The sequence below is a fragment of the Populus euphratica genome, unplaced genomic scaffold (genome assembly GCF_000495115.2).
Source record: "Populus euphratica unplaced genomic scaffold, PopEup_1.0 scaffold278.1, whole genome shotgun sequence".
Lineage (NCBI taxonomy): Eukaryota > Viridiplantae > Streptophyta > Magnoliopsida > Malpighiales > Salicaceae > Populus > Populus euphratica.
Genome location: NW_011500113.1, coordinates 78535 through 96769, shown reverse-complemented (window position 1 = coordinate 96769; position 18235 = coordinate 78535). Strand labels below are relative to the sequence as shown.

The 18235-nt window shown below is 35.1% G+C and overlaps 4 protein-coding genes and 1 non-coding gene across 6 annotated transcripts; 4 read left to right on the top strand and 1 right to left on the bottom strand.

Moving 5' to 3' along the window:
• Nucleotides 1–691: 691 nt before the first annotated feature.
• Nucleotides 692–2613, top strand: LOC105109832 (uncharacterized). The gene is made up of 3 exons (XM_011004661.1): nt 692–1789; nt 1869–2142; nt 2344–2613. Exons 1-3 carry the CDS (start codon nt 830–832, stop codon nt 2478–2480), a joined length of 1371 nt encoding a protein of 456 aa, XP_011002963.1. The 5' UTR covers nt 692–829; the 3' UTR covers nt 2481–2613.
• Nucleotides 2614–2844: 231 nt separating this feature from the next.
• On the top strand, nt 2845–2917 carry TRNAR-ACG (transfer RNA arginine (anticodon ACG)). Its single transcript has one exon. It is a non-coding gene; the product is annotated as a tRNA-Arg (tRNA).
• Nucleotides 2918–3024: 107 nt separating this feature from the next.
• Nucleotides 3025–6052, bottom strand: LOC105109831 (uncharacterized). Of its 2 annotated transcripts, none has more exons than XM_011004659.1 (3): nt 5815–6052; nt 4966–5502; nt 3025–4055 (listed from the first exon to the last, which is right to left on the bottom strand). In XM_011004659.1, exons 2-3 carry the CDS (start codon nt 5492–5494, stop codon nt 3238–3240), a joined length of 1347 nt encoding a protein of 448 aa, XP_011002961.1. In that variant the 5' UTR covers nt 5495–5502; nt 5815–6052; the 3' UTR covers nt 3025–3237. The 2 variants fall into 2 exon arrangements, with proteins under 2 accessions (XP_011002961.1, XP_011002962.1); XM_011004660.1 differs by having other exon boundaries at nt 5014–5502.
• Nucleotides 6053–10175: 4123 nt separating this feature from the next.
• LOC105109830 (cation transport regulator-like protein 2) lies at nt 10176–12913 on the top strand. Its single transcript, XM_011004658.1, has 9 exons — nt 10176–10479; nt 10912–11033; nt 11147–11223; nt 11402–11458; nt 11725–11781; nt 11898–11938; nt 12062–12133; nt 12241–12320; nt 12433–12913. The coding sequence occupies exons 2-9, from the start codon at nt 10925–10927 to the stop codon at nt 12609–12611; spliced, it is 672 nt and encodes a 223-aa protein (XP_011002960.1). The 5' UTR covers nt 10176–10479; nt 10912–10924; the 3' UTR covers nt 12612–12913.
• A 2207-nt stretch (nt 12914–15120) lies between these two features.
• Nucleotides 15121–17815, top strand: LOC105109829 (protein AIG2-like). The gene is made up of 5 exons (XM_011004657.1): nt 15121–15318; nt 15499–15571; nt 15780–15872; nt 16340–16423; nt 17460–17815. Exons 1-5 carry the CDS (start codon nt 15194–15196, stop codon nt 17604–17606), a joined length of 522 nt encoding a protein of 173 aa, XP_011002959.1. The 5' UTR covers nt 15121–15193; the 3' UTR covers nt 17607–17815.
• Nucleotides 17816–18235: the final 420 nt, after the last annotated feature.

The window sequence follows — 18235 nt, the reverse complement described above, 5'->3', positions numbered from 1 at the left end:
ACAAAACCTTTTACATGAACTCGGAAATTGGGTCATAATGGTTTTAATTAATTTAAGGATAAATAAATTATTTCTCCATATGATCATGTGGACACAAGAGTGTCTGACTGAATAACCTGTCCAGGTCATCAAAAAAACGTTAATTTCAAGCCCAAGTACTTAAATATCCAAATTATTATGTTTTGGGTGAATGAAAACAAATTATTATCTTATAATTAATAATAAATTTAATAAAGGTGTATTTATTTTCTGGGTTGATGTTTATCACGTATCTCAAGCAAAGCAAAGAATATGATAATGACTTGAGAAGTGAAGAAAGGTAATTAACCCAAATAAAAAAAAAAAAAAAAAGAGGTGTCCACCCTCACCCTCGGATCAAGTAGCTACCCTTTATTCTTCACTTCATTCAATGTCTTTTTTCCCTTTCACTTCATTGAAGGCCAAGAGAGCTCACGGGAAAAAGTTAAGCCTTTCTGCTTTACAGCAAGTGCTTTCGGCTAATTTTCACTACGACTCCTGCATCTTTGTGGTCAGAAAGCCGTGTAGCTGGTGCATGGATGCTAGAATCTTTCACACTGTAGATTTATAATGAGTGCTAGTAAATCTGTATTCTTTCCCTTCACAAAGCATATATATTATGCTTAGCTTAAACTCCCAAGCAAGATGTTGTTTACCATCTCCTATATTGTGAAACGTTGCTTTCTTCACAGCTACAAAAGTTGCATGGTGTCACAGACCTCTTGCTAGCTTCTCTCAAGTCACTTATAAAGTACCAGCCCTAATTATACAGACTGCCAGCCTGAGTAATCTCCACCTCACAACTTCAACAATGATCAACAACACCTCTACCACTTCTGGCGATACCCTTATAGATGCTCATTGCTCCGATCGGCATGTAACGTTCACCAAGGAAAACGATCAATCAGACCAGCTGCAGGCTAATGTACCCTTGTTGCTTCAACCTTCATATGCTAGATCAAAATCACTACTCTTCGATGAGCTACGCAATTTCCGAATGAGCCTTAGATGGTGTGCACTTGATCATTCCTCTTGCATAGGAAAAACCGTGTCCTACTTTGTTTTCATTTTCCTTGCCATTATTGTCCCGATTCTAAGCTCCCTCTCCATTAGAGTCCCATCCTCAGCACCAGCTGACGACCCCATTTCTTACAACAAGCTGGTGCAGGTTCCTGAGTCTGCCTTGGCTTTTATAGCTTTCTTTACCCTTTTCCGTTTCTTTAAGAGATACGGTCTCCGCCAGCTCTTGTTCCTCGATGGCTTACAGGATGACTCGTTGTTCGTTAGAAGAGGATACTCGCGCGAGCTCGATAAGGCTTTTCGGTACCTAGCCTGCATATTGCTTCCATCTTTCTTTGTCGAACTTGCACACAAAATCATATTTTTCTCCACAGTCAAAATATGGTTACCTTATAATATTAGTCCTCACAGTATTCCATTGAATTCTATCATGTTTGTGTTGGTGCTGGCGTCTTGGGTTTATAGGACAGGGGTGTTCTTGTTGGTTTGTGTCCTGTTTCGGTTGACTTGTGAGCTTCAGATACTCAGATTTGAAGGGTTTCATAAGTTGTTTGAGGGTTGTGGATCGGGTGCCGATGTCATATTCAGGGAGCATGTTAGGATTAAGAAGCAATTATCTCTTACAAGCCATAGATATCGATTCTTTATCATATCCTGTTTGGTTACCATTACAGTTAGTCAATTTGGAGCATTGTTGCTGGTTTTGGGATTCAGCACTCAGAAGAGTTTCTTCAATTCCGGAGACCTTGTGGTAAGAAGTTTGCCTTTATACTAAGTGTTTTGCAGTGTACAAGACTGATGATTCCTAATACTTCGAGGGATTGATGCAGATATGTTCAGCAGTTCAACTAAGTGGATTCTTCTTATGTTTACTTGGAGCTGCAAGAATTACACATAGAGCTCAAGGTATTGTGTCAATAGCCACTAGATGGCATATGAATGTTACATCTGCATTTGCCAGGGTAGACCAGGGAAAAAACCATGTGCCGGAAGCTGACGGGAGTCTAGCATTCAATGCTGGAGACAGCGAGTCCGATTCTTCGGACTTTTTCATTGCAATTTCCTCACAGGATCCATGCTCCTTCCAAACCAGGCAGGCTTTAGGTGGGTAAAACTTCACCTAAATATTTCTCACTTACCCTTGTCAATCTGTATGTCCAGAGAATCAATGTAGGATTGATTAGACATTGAGGCAGGGGAGAGCAGTTGATTAGCTATGTCGTTACCTCTCATAAAATTTTGTTCTGGATTCGATTGAATCTAACAGCAGATGATTGCAATATTAATTAATGTTCTCAATTGCAGTGGCTTATTTGCAACACAACAATGGCGGGATCACACTGTTTGGATTTGCACTTGATCGAGGATTGCTTCATACACTCTTTGCTTTTGAGTTCTCTTTGGGGATGTGGATTATGAGTAAAGTGGTGGTTTTGTCTTAAGAAGTTGTTATGGTACTATTTAATTTACCCCATCAATGCCTAAGATGTTATAAATTTAAATCTTTATTCTGAATTTGTAACTTGGAATCATGGTTATTGAAGAATAATAAGATCTTCATGTTTGTTATTGCTAGCTGAAGTTCGATGACACATTTCCATGTTTCTCCTCAGTTGAATGTTTTGTAGGAAGAGATAAAGGATCTTACGTTAATTTGATGATTGCTAATTGAAAAAATGTTAAATGATGAACTAGATGTTAGTCCATGCACAGTCATGGAATGGCAAATGATCAATCTTGTAGAAACTGAATGTTTTTGTATCGTAGCTTTAAGAATCCACTGTTCTAAAACGCTGGCAGCTACCAGACTCCATGGCCCAATGGATAAGGCGCTGGTCTACGGAACCAGAGATTCTGGGTTCGATCCCCAGTGGAGTCGTGCATTGTGTAAACCAGAGGGCCCCCGTATTCTTCACCTCTTTTTTATCTTTTTCTTTCACCTTCACAAGATGAAATATGCCAAACCTCATCGGGGGATCCAGAATATAGCTCGAAGAACAAATTTATGTTTTATTCCGCAACCGGGGTTCCATTTCTACATCGTTCAAACCAGTACAATACATGTGAAAGTTTAAGGCTTTGAACTAAGGAAATGCGCTCAAACCTGAAGGAGAGGGAGCAGTCTTATTCCCGATGATGCCGGTCATGGTGGCTACTATCTACATTAACCCATAAAAGGAAAATTTAACATTAGATACATCAAGTAGTCGCATCTTGGAGAAGCCAAGGGAACTGCCTCATAGTGTTGACAATATTTTCAAGGCATGCAATAAGCTTGTCCCCTTGACTTCTTATAAGATCAGTTTTGAAGCCCTCGATATTGTTTGAATCAGCAGCTTCGACGTCTGCCATCTCAGGAAGGTTGCCATTAACTACAGCCTGGATCATTTCAGCATTCTCGCTGAGTTTTTCCACCATCAATTGCTCCATATCTTCTGTGCTGGGCATTTTTTTTCGTCCGCTGTAGATTTTAGGCTTTTCATCCCCACTGCCAATCTGAGGTTTTTCTTTTCTAAGTGGCTTTTGAGGCTTTTCTTTCACTTGAATTTCGTGAAGTTCCTCTTCTGCAGGGATTGTCTGAGGCTTTTCCTTTGTGCAGCATGTCTGATGGTTTTCTTCCACATATCTTTCTTGATTTTCCTCTTGTACATGGATTGTCTGAGGCTTTTCCTTTGAGCAGCATGGCTGCAGCCACTCTTCTGCATGGATTGTATGAGGCTCTTCTTCTGCGCATCTTTCCCAAGGATAGTCATCTGCGTGGATTGTTTGAAGCTTTCCTTCAGAACAGCATGTCTGAGTGTTTTCTTGCACCTGACTTTCCTGACATTCTTCTTCAGCATGGAATCCATGAGGGCTTTCCATAGTGCAGTATATCTGAGAATTTTCTTCCTCGTGTCTTTTCTGAGGCTCTTCTTCTGCGTGGATTGTTTGGGAGTTTTCCTTTCTGCAGCATTTGTGAGTCTTCTCTTCCGTATGGGTTTTCAGAGATGTTAACCACTTCCTCTGTTTCTTGGCCCCTGAGAAGCATAGGAGATTGTAAGAGCACAGCTGGAAATATAATCTATCACCCTACTCAAAAGCAGCTCACCTATTATACATGCATATATCCAAGCACAACAAAGCATCACCACATTTCATGTACTATGCCCAGAATCAATAGCTCAAGCAACTTAAGCAGTTATGCAACCAATTGTACTTCCCTAATTTCTACAGCATTCATAAATTCAAGCCATTTCAAGCTTCTTGATACAACAATCTCAATATAATCAGACCTCTATTTTTAGGCAGTTATCATTATGACAGTAACCCGAGAGGGGCAAATGCATTACCATAATTTCAATCTTGTAGTTTTGGAAATACATGGAAAAACTTTTAAATGGAAGCACCTATGGATCCTACCTAAAAAGAAAATAAAATCTAGGCAAGTTAGCAATATAAATGAACTGAATAGGGGAGCTAATGCAGACACATGGTACTGAAGAGGCAGCTGAAACTTACAAATACTGTTCCAAAATCAGCAAACATAGCTGCAGATGGTAATAAATGTGTTGGTTCCAATATTATCAGATATCCCCAGGTGAAACAACAGACAAGATGGAATCCCACACATGAACTTCAAATTAAAAGTTAGAGAACTAAAGGCAAATTAGCTTTCAAGGTTCAAACTTCTGTCTTGTAATCCATAGTAGCTTTATTTCATGATTTTCATAGCAGAATACCAAAATCAAACATTAAAGAACTTTTGTGACACACATAAGATAAAATGACAATTGATCTAAAATGAACAAAAACAGGAGGGAAAAAAAATTGATCATAAACACTGTAACGCACCATTCGTAATTACTGACAATATGATATGCATACCCAATCAATGATTTAACTAGCAACAACTAAATTACTGCATGTTAAATCGGAGAGGAAGCATACCCAAGTTTGCAATTACATCAAGCAAGTCAGCCTTTTGAAGGTCGTTATCTGGATCCGTATCCAGCTGTTCCTTCTGGCTCCACATATAATCATCAATAGCTTTGAACAGCTCATCATCAAAATTCTCCGGAAGTCCAAATTCCTTTCTCCTTTCACATCCCAGAGACCAGTAGAAGTCACTCCGCGACTCGGACTCTTTATCCCATTTTTTAATCTGGTTGTACTCGATAACCAAAGAGTTCCACTTGCTCCGGCACTGACTCAGGGTATGCGTTACATCCAGCGCAACGCAGTTACCAACAATGATCTTCCATTTCTGATTGGTCGATACCGCTTTTGAGCTATCCTTGTCAACAGCAGCAATCTCATTCACTAGAATGAGTGCTTGTTTAGCAGTCCACTCCGGGGATACCTGAGAACGCGTTCGCGGAGTGCTCAAAACACGAGATGAATTACTATTCTTACAGTCTTGATTTCCCTTTTTCCGCTTCTTATTATTAATTGCTGTGGTTGATTGTGTTGCCTCCATTTCAATATCTGCCATGTTAAAATCAATCAAACCCCATATTCCAAAAAGCTCATCGGGTTGTTACAGGATGGTAGCAAAACCAGACTTGACCCAGAGTTCAACTTTTGTAATTCAGAAACTAACCCAGGATTTTTGTAACAAATATAAGTGGAGACATGCTGATCAAAGAATAATTTACAGAATCTAAATTTCAGTTCATGAGTTATAGAAAAAATATGAATTTAAACTTCAATGCAAAACAAGAAAAAAAAGAAAAATCTTTAGTTAAATTTTCAATAGAAAAGCAAAAGAGGCATTTAGGTTTTCTTTAAGATAAGTACCGGTGATGACGCAGTGATCCGTGGCAGCGTTTCAAAATGACCGTGAAGATGGCCATTCTGCGGTGGAGAAAATGAGGACGTTTGGAGACGAGGGTCTTCGGTTTGAACCTGCGGTGGAGCTTCTCTTCTGTTGTGATTGCACACTTCACCCGTGACACTGCTGATCTTGTGATCCTAGGCATGTCTTGCTCAGGTCTGGCAAAATTAGCACTCCAATGGATACGAGCACACAAAGTTATTAAACCCGGCCGGCGTTCAAGATTAATCCGATCAATCTAAAATATTTTCGTTTCAATATTTTTTTATTTTAAAATTATATTATTTTAAAATATAACTAAAAATAAAAAATAAAACAAATTTTAAATAATGAACTTATCAAATCAATCATCCCAATTATAATATTCTAAAACATATTTAAAAAAACATAAAATAATTTTTAAATATTTATTATTTTAATCACATCAATATTTAATCTTTAATCGATTTAATTTTAAATTTAACTCTAAAATAATTAACATTCCCCCAGTCAATCTAAAATATTTTAAAACTATATTATTTCAAAACATAACTTGAAAAGAAAAAACCATAAAATAAGTTTTAAACAATTAACTTATCAAATCAATCATATTAAAATTACAATATTTTAAAATATATTTAGAAGAAAACATAGAATAATTTTTAAATATTTAATTTATTTTTAATTTTAAATCTAACTTTAAAATTGAATAACCAGACTAATATATATTAATACAAAGTTTTAATTCGCAAACGTAATGGTATATTTTGATATTTTAAAATAAATTTATCAATAATATACAATAAGATTAAATAAAATTTAGTGTTTTATAAATTTAATATTTATTTCTATACTAGGTTGATTTAGAAAAGTAATTATGTATTTTTATTAATAGAGGATCTATTGAATTAGACAGGGATATAATTCTCTTTGCCATCTTATTTTAAAAAAATTGAATTTGGGTTTGGATCCAAATTCCAAAAGTGTATTTATATTTCATAGTGATATTATCTCATTTATCATGGTTAAGATACGCGATTGACATTGCAAATGAAACATGACCTTTTCATGGTATTTTGACTTTAAAAAAATAGAATAAAAAAAAAACATGTGGGCTTATGAAATAAACTTTTAGAGGCTTAAAGTGTAAAATTGAATGGTGTCCATTATTAAAGTAATGTTTAGTTACTATTTTATAATTAAAAAACAAAATTAATAGATATAAATGAAACAGTATTATATTTCCTTTTGTTTTAAAGTTATAAAAAATTACTCTAAATTATTTTAAATATATTTATTTTCATATATTTCTAGATAAAATTACTATAGGTTAAAATAAACCCGGAGGCCATGGTAGTTGGAATGTTGTTGTTGGTGGACGGTATGGAGGACATCTGCCCACCATTTCTTCGAGCTAGCACATCAACTCCTGCGTGTACATGCAGGAGACCGACCATGGCCCGACGGCTCATCTCACCTTGCTCTTGCCCGACGTCGTGCTGCTTTTTCCAAGAAGTTCAATTTCCACAACACGTGGTATCCAAGCTTAGCCATGGTGATTGGCCAGACAATCCAAATCAAAACCCAGCAGGTTACCTAATTTTTATTAAGAAATTAATTATAATAAAAAAAAGATAATTTATTTATGCAAATATGCTTCTAATTTTTACTTCTTTGGAACAATTCATTGACTAGAAATTAATTATAAAATAATAACTCATTTTATTTCCAGTAAATGTAGCCCGCAAGGATACTGAGTCGTTAACAGCCTTGCAGGCAACACGAGCGACAAGGGCACCACACCAAATATATATATATATATGAAGAACATAGCAATATAATTTAATAAGAAATTACTTGATTGTTTCAAATATTACAAAACAATAAGTCGTCGTTATATTCACCCCTTAATTCGTACAGGCTTAACACAACAATCTGTCAGTACATCAACATGCAATTAATAACACCAAATTGTAGACCCTACTTTCTGTGCAGATCTGGAAGAAGTCAACTCTTGACGGGATCCATATATTTCTTGAAATCTAGATTTTGCAATGCACGTTGTTTTGAAGATACATATATGTTCTTCATATATATATATATATATATATATATATATATATGAAGACGGATTGTCGCATATCTAAAATAATTTAATAAATATATTCCAGTCATGTCGAATTAATATTATTTGTTACATGAGTCGTCCATGTGTATATCGATCCTTCACTAGAATATATAGCTCTGGAGTTTACTTTTTCAACATGATTTTTGGGTAAGTTGATGTTGCGGTAAAAGATGGGTTTTAATTAAAAATATATTAAAATAGTATTTTTTTAAAATATTTTAATATATTAAGATTATAAAGAAATATTTCAAAACAATTAATTTTAATTAATTTCACTAATAAATATATACATGTTAGAGACAATACCAATTCAATCCGAGATCTCTTAGTGAATTGTTCATATTTAATAAGTATTTTTGATATTATATCTTGAAGAGGAGTCAAACTTCCATGCTTTTTAACACGAGATTTTAAGTTTTGCATGTCTATTATTTCACCTTCAAGAAATCTTGAAAGCAAATCGTATTCTATGAATATAATATTTATCTAATATTATGTATGGAATATATAATAAAGGTGGAATATTAGAATATTTTTATTGATCAATCATTTCATAGATATCTAATTACTTTAATTTGAATTATCTAAAAGATACTTTACTTATATTATATTAAAAAAATAAACCAAATCTACTTCTTCATTTAATAAAAATCAAAAGGGTGAATAGAACAGGGAATAGAATCTCAAATAAGAAGATATATATATATATATAAACATGTCCAGTTATGTCTATTTCTAATCCTAAATGGAATGTAACGACGGGGTGTATATTATAAGTGCATAATCCTGGTCTATTTTTAATTTGAACGAAATAAATCTACTAATTCTTTCATGTCAATTAATAAAAGGAATCTTGAATTAAAAAAAATAGATTCTAGAAGCTAATTTTTTTTTTTTTATCTCAAACAATTTCAATAACAGGGCTCATTAATATTCCCGGTATAGATTTATTTTTTAATTCCTCCTAGGAAACTAAGAATCAACGCAAAAAAGAGAGAGCATGTCCAGGTTCATTGAACCTGAAGAATGACCGTCATCCGATGGTGGTTCGGTAACTTCTCGTCGTGGGTTTTGACTTGGAAAAAGAGCAGAACACGAGCCGTTGCAGCAACTTGTTCTTGAAGCTTTCAACGGAAAACGGTGGCACGCGGAAGAAACCCATCCAGCTAAGATCCTGTCCACGTTCAATGCATCTGCCCTGCCCTCCACCAATACAATTACTGGTTTCCATTATCAGGATGCTTTCATGCTAATTAAGCCATGCATGATGACCACTGATTGCAGTATTCAATAGTTTTTGTTAAATAATATTTAACACTTTCATTTGGAGGAAACAAAAAAAAATTATGTATATTTTACAAGGAAATATCTTTTTATTAAATATATATAGATTTTCTTGGTCATTTTTTCTTCTACAAAGACACTTAATAATAGCACTACATTGAGATAAAAAAAATAAAAAAAAATTAATTGAAAAGAAAACAAGAAGATAAATTGAGAAATTTATGGGATATTCGCAGAGGGCCACCATGAAACCTCATTGGCAATTATTCAACATAAAAGGAAAGGTTTGTCATCTTGTTAGTTTAAGCATGGATAAGTAGTATAATATCATCATACAATCAATATTATTCTTAATTCCAAGTAATAATATAGTATATGGTTAGTATTGGTTTGTTATTGTGGTATTTTTGCCTTTTAAATTATTATTTTATCTAAAAAATATCAAATTAAAATTTTTAAATATTCTTCTATAATTCTGACATGTTAATATTAGAGAAAATAATAAATAAATATATTTTTAATTATTTTTTTTTTAAAAAATTAAAATTATATTATCAAACAAATACAAAATATCTTTTTATATGTATAAATATTCGCTAAAAATAACAATTATTATCACTCAAGAAATTAAGTTAATCTTATTATATAATCTCTTTTTTTTTATTAAATCAAAGAGAAAGACTTAATCTCAATGTATAAGAACTAGGTCAAGATACTACTTCTATAAAAGCTAACATGAAAATCCGTAGTAATTGGTTATGTTTTTCCTCGACTTACTTTGGTTAGTGTTTTTTATTTAGAAAATTAAATTGGTTTTTTAAAGAAAAAAAATGCATGCAAGAGAAATACATACATGCATGCATGCATGCATACATAGTACATACATATTACACATAGGTGGCATAGGCATGGAATCGTGGTCGAGGGGTTGGGTCGAGTTGGCCGCACAACAACTTGAAGAGGCCTCTCATCACCCCTTTCCTTCCTCGATAAATAGGCTCTATCTTCGCCACTCTAGCAATCCCTTCATCCTCAAAGACCAGAAGAAACCAAGGCGAGAGAGATAGAGAGAGGGATCCTTTAAGCCCCGATTTCATCTCTCCCCCCCCTCTTTGTTTCCTCTCTATTATCCCGCCAACCAGCTGACTGGCCATTGCCCTTCAGCCACCATCTTCATAAATCTCACATTTTGCCCTCTTGGATCGCACAACATTGGCTCCTTCTTGCTCCACTCCTTGTAATCACCATCCTTTTGTCTTTCCTTTTCGATTTCATCTTTTGTTCTTTCAGATTTCCTTTTATTTTTATTTTGCCTCTCCATTTTCTGTCCATGAAACAGTGTCGGTTGTTTATTGTCATTTTACTTTTCGAACATTGATTTTATAATCTAATGTAATTCTTGCTTCAGTCTTATGTGGTGTGGCCAAAAGTGAGAATCTTTTACTGAGGGAAATGTTTCTGATCGACATTTTAGATGCAATCCCGTAGGATAGGAACTGGGTTTGTGCCTTTTGCAGTAATTTTTGAACTTGGAGAATATGGCCCATCGGAACTACTGTTATTTGTGTTGATTCCTGAAAATATTTTTTTTTCCCGGGAATTATAATGTTATGATTTGGGATTAGCCTTGTAGTTTGTTTTTAATTATGTGAATGGTGACCTTTCTCAGGAGATAAGCGAAAATGGTTTTCTGGATTTTTGGCTATGGTTCATTGGTGTGGAACCCAGGTTTTGAATATGATGAGAAAGTGATTGGATTTATCAAAGACTACAGGCGTGTCTTTGATCTTGGTATGTTACTTGTCAGTTTGAAGTCATTTTATCAATTACAGTAATAATCATGAATATTCATGGTCTCTAATTAGTTAAGCTGTTGTTAACAAATCTCATGTTCTGGATGTCAGCGTGCATTGATCACAGAGGTACACCTGAGAGTCCTGCAAGAACTTGCACGCTGGAAAATGTTGAAGGAGCTATTTGCGTAAGTTCAACTCTTTAGCAACTTTTATGCCTTTGACCTGGTTTTGTTGGTGGCGGTGGTCGGCCAAAAATGCTCATCCTTTTCATTTAAATCTTTGTACTGTTGCTTTATCTCACTTTCAATAGGCTTGCGTTCTTCCTTGTTTTGTTTCTTATTCCTCTCTTTTCAATTCTTACAGTGGGGAGCTGCCTATTGTGTACGGGGAGGTCCTGAAAGGGAAAGATTAGCTATGGAGGTATGTCCTGTTGCAGTATTTCTAGCTTAACATTGCTGGGCAGAGCTGACTTATGTACTAATTTGATGGGAGAAATGTAGGGGGTATGATCTAAGATGGAGTGGCATTACTAAAGAAATTAATTTGCAATTAATACGCCTTTTTACATAATTCAGCCACATTCATATATTATTATAGTGGGAAATCTTTTCCCCTTCCTTTGAAAGCAGTTACTGAATTGTCATTTCTTACATGTATTGATATGCATTGATTTTAATTTTTTGTAGTATTTGGAGAGGAGAGAATGCGAATATGATAAAAAGACCGTCGTAGACTTTTATAAGGTAAGATAATGATTTGTTTTTGTTGAAGTGTCTGAATTTGCCAAATGATTTCTAGGTCTGTCTTTATGCTCATTGTCCTCATATTTTTGATCCATTTGTGCTTTTCCTCAATATAGGAAGGGGAACCCTCACAACCTGCTTTAACTGGAGTTATAGTGTAAGTTAACCATTTTAACATCTATGAATTCATATTTATTTTTGTTAAAAGAGACGATGTTTATGACATCCATCCTCCTTTTTGGCATGATTTTCTTAAAGAAATGTGTTCTCACATGTGCAGTTTCACATCGACTCCAGACAAGGTGTCAAACAAGTACTACCTCGGGCCTGCCCCTTTGGAGGAAATGGCTAGGTACGTTAGATGACATAATCCAACCCTTTATAACCATTATTGTTTCTGCTTGAATGAAGTGCAGCCCGTAAACAATTTACCTTATAGATTCTTTCTCACCATTTCAGGCAAATTGCAACTGCTCATGGACCATGTGGGAACAACAGAGACTATCTCTTCCTGCTAGAAAAAGCCATGTTTGCTATCGGTAAGATTTAATTTCTTTTTGTACAGTGATCATTTCTCATGAATATACCATACTATTTAGATCCATTTTGAATTGCTCTTGCTAATGATCGAGCACTGAAATGTGTACTCAGGTCATGAGGACGAGATGGTGATAGAACTAGCAAAAGAAGTAAGGAAGGTTCTTGGAATTACAGGGAATGGTATTCCCACCGAGAAGAAGATAACTGGGACATCCCCGAAAGCGCTCATATCCCATATGCCAGTCCTTCATCTTCGTCCACTCCAAGAAGCCGTTGTAATGGACTCTTGAAAGTCGAAGACCTATACATTAGATATTAAACCAGGCTTCGTTAGCCCAACCTTTCTGAATCTTCCGTTGACCTTTCCAAAACAAAGGAAGAGCTGTTTTTTATAGTAGAGTCTGTAGCAGTCTATCTAGTCTTTTGACAGTGCCACATCTCTAACCTTCAATTAGATTAAGTTCCAAACGGCAAAATAGCTTTCCTTGTTCTTATTGGCCAAATGACAGAAAAGTAGATGGAACAACTTCTTTTATTCAACCTTTTATTTCCAATGAAAATAACAAGGAATAATTCAAATTCCATTATTTCATGCGAGTGCCAATTTATCTTCAGAAGCATGTCTTGAATGTTTGATTATGATTGAATCAAGGGTAAGAATGTTTTGAGATGCCTAGCTGGCTATCTTGCTGGAAATTTCCCGGGAGATGAAACAAGGAGACTATCAAATTGGTCATTGGTCACAGGTGAATAACGTTGACGATTCAGGAGACTAGAAAAGCAGTCGAAGCTTTGAATATTGGTTGTAGAATTCTATTGATCTTGTTTAATGCCAAAAATTTCCAAGCTTTCTTTGTTTTCCAACAGCATGACAAATTCCATGTACATAGACTGCCATTGTTGAACCTTGGGGATAACTGAGCGTGTGGTCAGCACTCCTACAGCTCCCAACCATAACCTAGCTTGCGTGAGATTCACAACTGAAACTATTGCGCTGAACAACCGAGTCATCTGTAGATTCTGTACGAGGAAAGTAAAAAAAATGAAGTGCCTTTGAAGAAAAAAAGGAAAGTAAATACCCATCCATTTATTTGTTGCTGCAAAAACAAAGCAATACTAAAATTCTGAACAAAGTAATACTCAGATTAAAAATAAAAAAAAACCCTCAAATCATAGAAATAAATAGTGAATTTTTTTAATAAAATACTTTCCCATCTAAAAACTAAAAGATTAGTTTTTCAATTTTTCGAATTTCTATTAAGTTTGAAAAACCACACATTTTAGAGGTTCTCCACATTCACATTTATTCTTTACAAGTTTTTGCAATGAAAAAAAGAAGACAGGACACAATATAATTTTGTAAATGCAATCGAAAGATTAAATTTATTTATTTTTTCACATTTTCACGTTTCAATATGTCATAAATTTAACTGCAAAATTTTCTTAGTTAACAATATAAGTTTTTTTTTGTGATGATTCTTGGTTTAAATGAAATAAAGTATTTGGATGGCTGTTATAAAATATGATTTTTTATGGAAATAATTTTTAATTTTGATGAATTTTTTTTGAGAAAACTCATTTTTTTAATAAATGAATATGTTTTTCAATTTTTTGTTGAAAATGAAAAGAAAAAAATAAAATAATTGTTTTTAATAATGAATAGATACTAAATAGCTTTTAAAAAGATCTTATTTCCTTTTATTTTGAAAAGATTTTAATTTGAGCCGACTGAGAATTCAGTAAAATAGGTTAAATATATAATTCATTTAATTTTTTTTAATTCATTAATATTAAAAATAAATTTTTTTTAAATAAAAAAATTATTTTAATATATTTTTAATAATTAAATACTTTAAAAAATCACCGCTATCACTTTTTCAACCACAACGTACAAACATTTTGCTTTATAGCTGCCATAAACAGCCTGATAGGATGCATAGGCGAGCTGAAGAAAATGGTTTTGAAGTGTTGAAGGGGGTATGTATCTACAAAAAATTGTCAAGAAATATGATTTCAATTTGACAAAATGGGGTATCTACAGTAGCCAAGCACAAATTCGCATGGAAGGAATGTGCTCTCTCTGTTTTTGTGCCTGCAGGTTGCTTGGCTATTGTAGATAACCCATTTTCTTGCAGCAATCGGTGGTAGAGGCGGTTTCCCTCCGTTCACGATATGGTGCAAATGGGGCTGTTATATATGCACTGTCATTGTGAGACTTGATGACTTGTTATTTCTAGCAGATTTTTTCTTCATTGCATTGCACACAGAGTTGCTCAAACTCAATCCTTTTGCTCGTTATATTCATTGTTTTCAAGGATTAACTCAGAGGGAGCGATAAGAGACTGTTACCCTGTTGACCCTCTGCCACTGTGGCATGGAGAGTTAAATGCATCTGTGTTTATCCAATGAGCATATGAAGTTATGTTGCCAGTGATGGATGTCCTAATTCTATATATATATCTTGACGCAACAGAGAAAGTACTCCATTATATATATATATATATAGCCCAAAATCCATTTAGGCTAAAAACATCTTGACGCAACAGAGAAAGTACTCCATTTTATATATATATGGCCAAAAATCCATTTAGGCTAAAAAATTCACTCAAACAAATCCCAATCTTACGAAAACTATCTAACACATGAAAACACCCGAGAGGGCCTCAATCAATCGAATCAATGAAGCGTATGGACTGTGTGCAATTGACTGGATAACATTTCAATTTGTTTTTTTTGTTTTTAATTTGAGGACTAGAATGAAATCTCACATTACAAATGAGTTGTCCTAGGTGGCAATAAGAAGACCATTTTGTCCTGTCTTGTTCAGAGAAAGAGAGGGTGATATTTGGTCAGCAACAAGCCACCAACAGCAATGGCAATGGTAGGAGGCAATCAGGTCCACAACGTGTTCGTGTACGGAAGCCTTCTTGCTGATGACGTTGTTCGTGCCCTCTTGAGCCGCATCCCTCAATCTTCTCCAGCCATCCTCGACGGCCAGTCTGTCTTTTTTTTTCCTTCTCTTTTTCGTTAAATTAAAATTGGCCTGTGATTTCATTTTAATAATAACTCTTCCTCTCCTTGTATCGATTTCTTCTTTATTCCAGTTTTTTTAATACTCATTCATCACTGATCATAAACCACAATTTATTTTTGCTACTTTTTGTTGTTGTTTTGTAGTCACAGGTTTAGCATAAAAGGGCGCGTCTACCCTGCAATTCTACCTGTGGAGAACAAGAAAGTTACTGGAAAGGTCTGTCTCATTGGTTCACTTTTATGTTCAGGTCCTAATTTTCTCATTTCTTAATCTAAGCTGAAATTTTTCTTATGTATAATCTCAAGTTTTGGTTGCTGCCAATTGTTTTCTTTTTAAAATGTTAAATTTAATGAACGTGTTTTCTTAGTGATTTTGATTCTTGCGTCTTAGGCTGCATCCAATGTATGAGTTCTTGTTAGTGCAGGTTCTCCGGGGCATCACTGATCTGGAATTGTATATTTTAGATGAATTTGAGGATGTTGAATATGAAAGAGTCGCTGTTGATGTTTCTTTGATGGTAAGTGAGTTCGCTCCAACAATCTTCAATGTTTTCTTGTCATGAATTTAAATGGGATGTTCATGATTCATTGATTGCATGCCCTTGTTGTTGCTAAGTAGGTAAGCTGCCAATTCCTTCTCCGCAGGATAGGAATTGACTGTCAAGAACATTGTTAATCATCAACCATCTTTTTTTTTCTAATTCATGATCGACTGGTTAACTGGCATGTCGCAGTTTTAGTTTTTTCATACTTTTCTTTGGATGTTTCGAATTTGAATAATGTCTCATGGGTGGGTGCAAAAGAAGTATTGTGGTTTTGAGCCTGCATGGGCTAAAATTCAAATGGAAAGCCAGATACTCTTAAAATTTATGGTCCATTTCAAGGGGAAGGTCTCCAAACAGATGAGAAAGATCGTCCCATGTGTCTCTCATGGAGTTGTTCTATATTGTTGCAGAAATTAATAGATGGTGATGATATTTTGCAGGACTCATCTAACAAGTCACAAGCATTTGCTTATGTTTGGTCAGACAAGAATGATCCCAACTTGTACGGGGAGTGGGATTTTGAGGTAATCATGCTATATTTTATTTTCTTGAAAATCTTCTTTGCATAGGTTGCTACTGTATGCTTTAATGTAGTTTCAGGCAAAAGATGTTCGAGAACAGGGGAATGTTAGAATATGAATTGTGAATCAAGAGTTCCATTTTTTCTTTCAGCAAACTGCAAAAATCGGAAGGTCAAGGCAATTGTGCTTGGCTCTATTGGTACCCCTTTTTTATGGTCGAAATCTTGAATGATTCAAGCTAGTTTCCTCTTGTTTCATCATGTAATTAAATCAGTTAATTAATTGGTCAGTGCCAAGGTCAATAACCTTGTTTGCAAAGTCAAAATGGAATAGATTCCACACATTTCTCATATCCGCATTAAGATAGCAATATCATCCAATAGACTGCATGTCTTTTCTTTTCCTTACATGATAGCTATGTTTACTTTTTGCCCACTTGTCTTGAATTTACACAGCCATTGAACTTTCAAGCCTCCAACCAAGGTTTTGCTGTGCTTCTTTTCAATGTACTTTCGCTCTAAATCTGTGAGAATCAGGCTCTGGAAATCTAGTAGTCTACAAATGATAAATCCTGTCATCGTACCTGTTCTTAGTCTTTGTTGTTCTGGTTTTGGAGGAGCATTAAGAATAAATCCTATAATTCATAATTGAAAGTATGAGACCCGTCTCAACCACAAAATCATCAAGGTTATATTGCTTCATGCCTGGCCAACAACAGTATTAGCTGGTCAGGGTTAGCTATAGGTTTGCCATGGCTGCCGGCTAGGTTATGTGGCAAGCCACTGTGTTGTCTCAGCTGAAGTGAGCCCAAGATGTTACCAAGCCCACGCCCAGGTTTTTTCTTTTCTTTGTTTATATTTTAAACGAACATCTAGGATTTTGCCGTAAATCTGTTGGATATGTTCTTAATGCTCCAGTCAATCCCACCTTGTAGCCCCATCACTTGCATTTGCTGTTTTACTTCCGATGCCTTCATCCCATCATTTTCCTCTACTCTGTTTCTTGCTTGCTTATTTGTTTTCACTGTATTTGTCGAAAGGAATGGAAGAGGACTCAGATGTCGGATTTTGCCAAGATGTCTGCTGAATTTAGGAAAGATCTGGAGCTGCCCGAGTCGAAGACAAGAATAGCCACTTACGAATCCTACTATCGGCAGGATGGCAGTGACAGTCCCCTCGCCCCCTGAAAGCAAACATTCTTTCTGAGCAATTATTAGTGGCGTAGGCCTTGTACTCTGATTTTATGGTCACTTGTTCATAAAAGGCGAGTGGGGATTTATAATCCCAGACGTGCATTATAATGGATGTTGGGAGCCATTGCTGGACAGTGTATAACCAAAAGAATCATTTGATGTAAATCTATGAGCTTCAAAGGCTCTATCACCTTGTTCTTTTTTTCTGAAAACCCCTTTCGTTTTCCTAAGTTGACAAATTTAACTACCAAGTTTAAATTCCCAGTAAATAAATCGACATAGAATAATTCTGAGGTAAAAAATAACTGGCAGGCGTCAGGCAAATAAAACTGAATGTCTCGGGTCAGATGTAAATCTATGAGCTTCAAAGGCTCTATAACCTTGTTCTTTTTTCTGATTGGAACAAGTATCTAGTCATTTTAGGAAACCCCTTCAAAGATCACATTTAACTATCAAGTTTAAATTCCCAGTAAACAAATCGGCATGGAACAACTCTGAGGTAAAAAATAACTGGTGGGCGTCATAAAACTGTATGGCTCGGGTCATTAAACGATTCGTTTCCGTATTGATAAATTGCGGCGGTAAAAAACAGATGGCACAGAGGCGATCAAAACTACCGTACC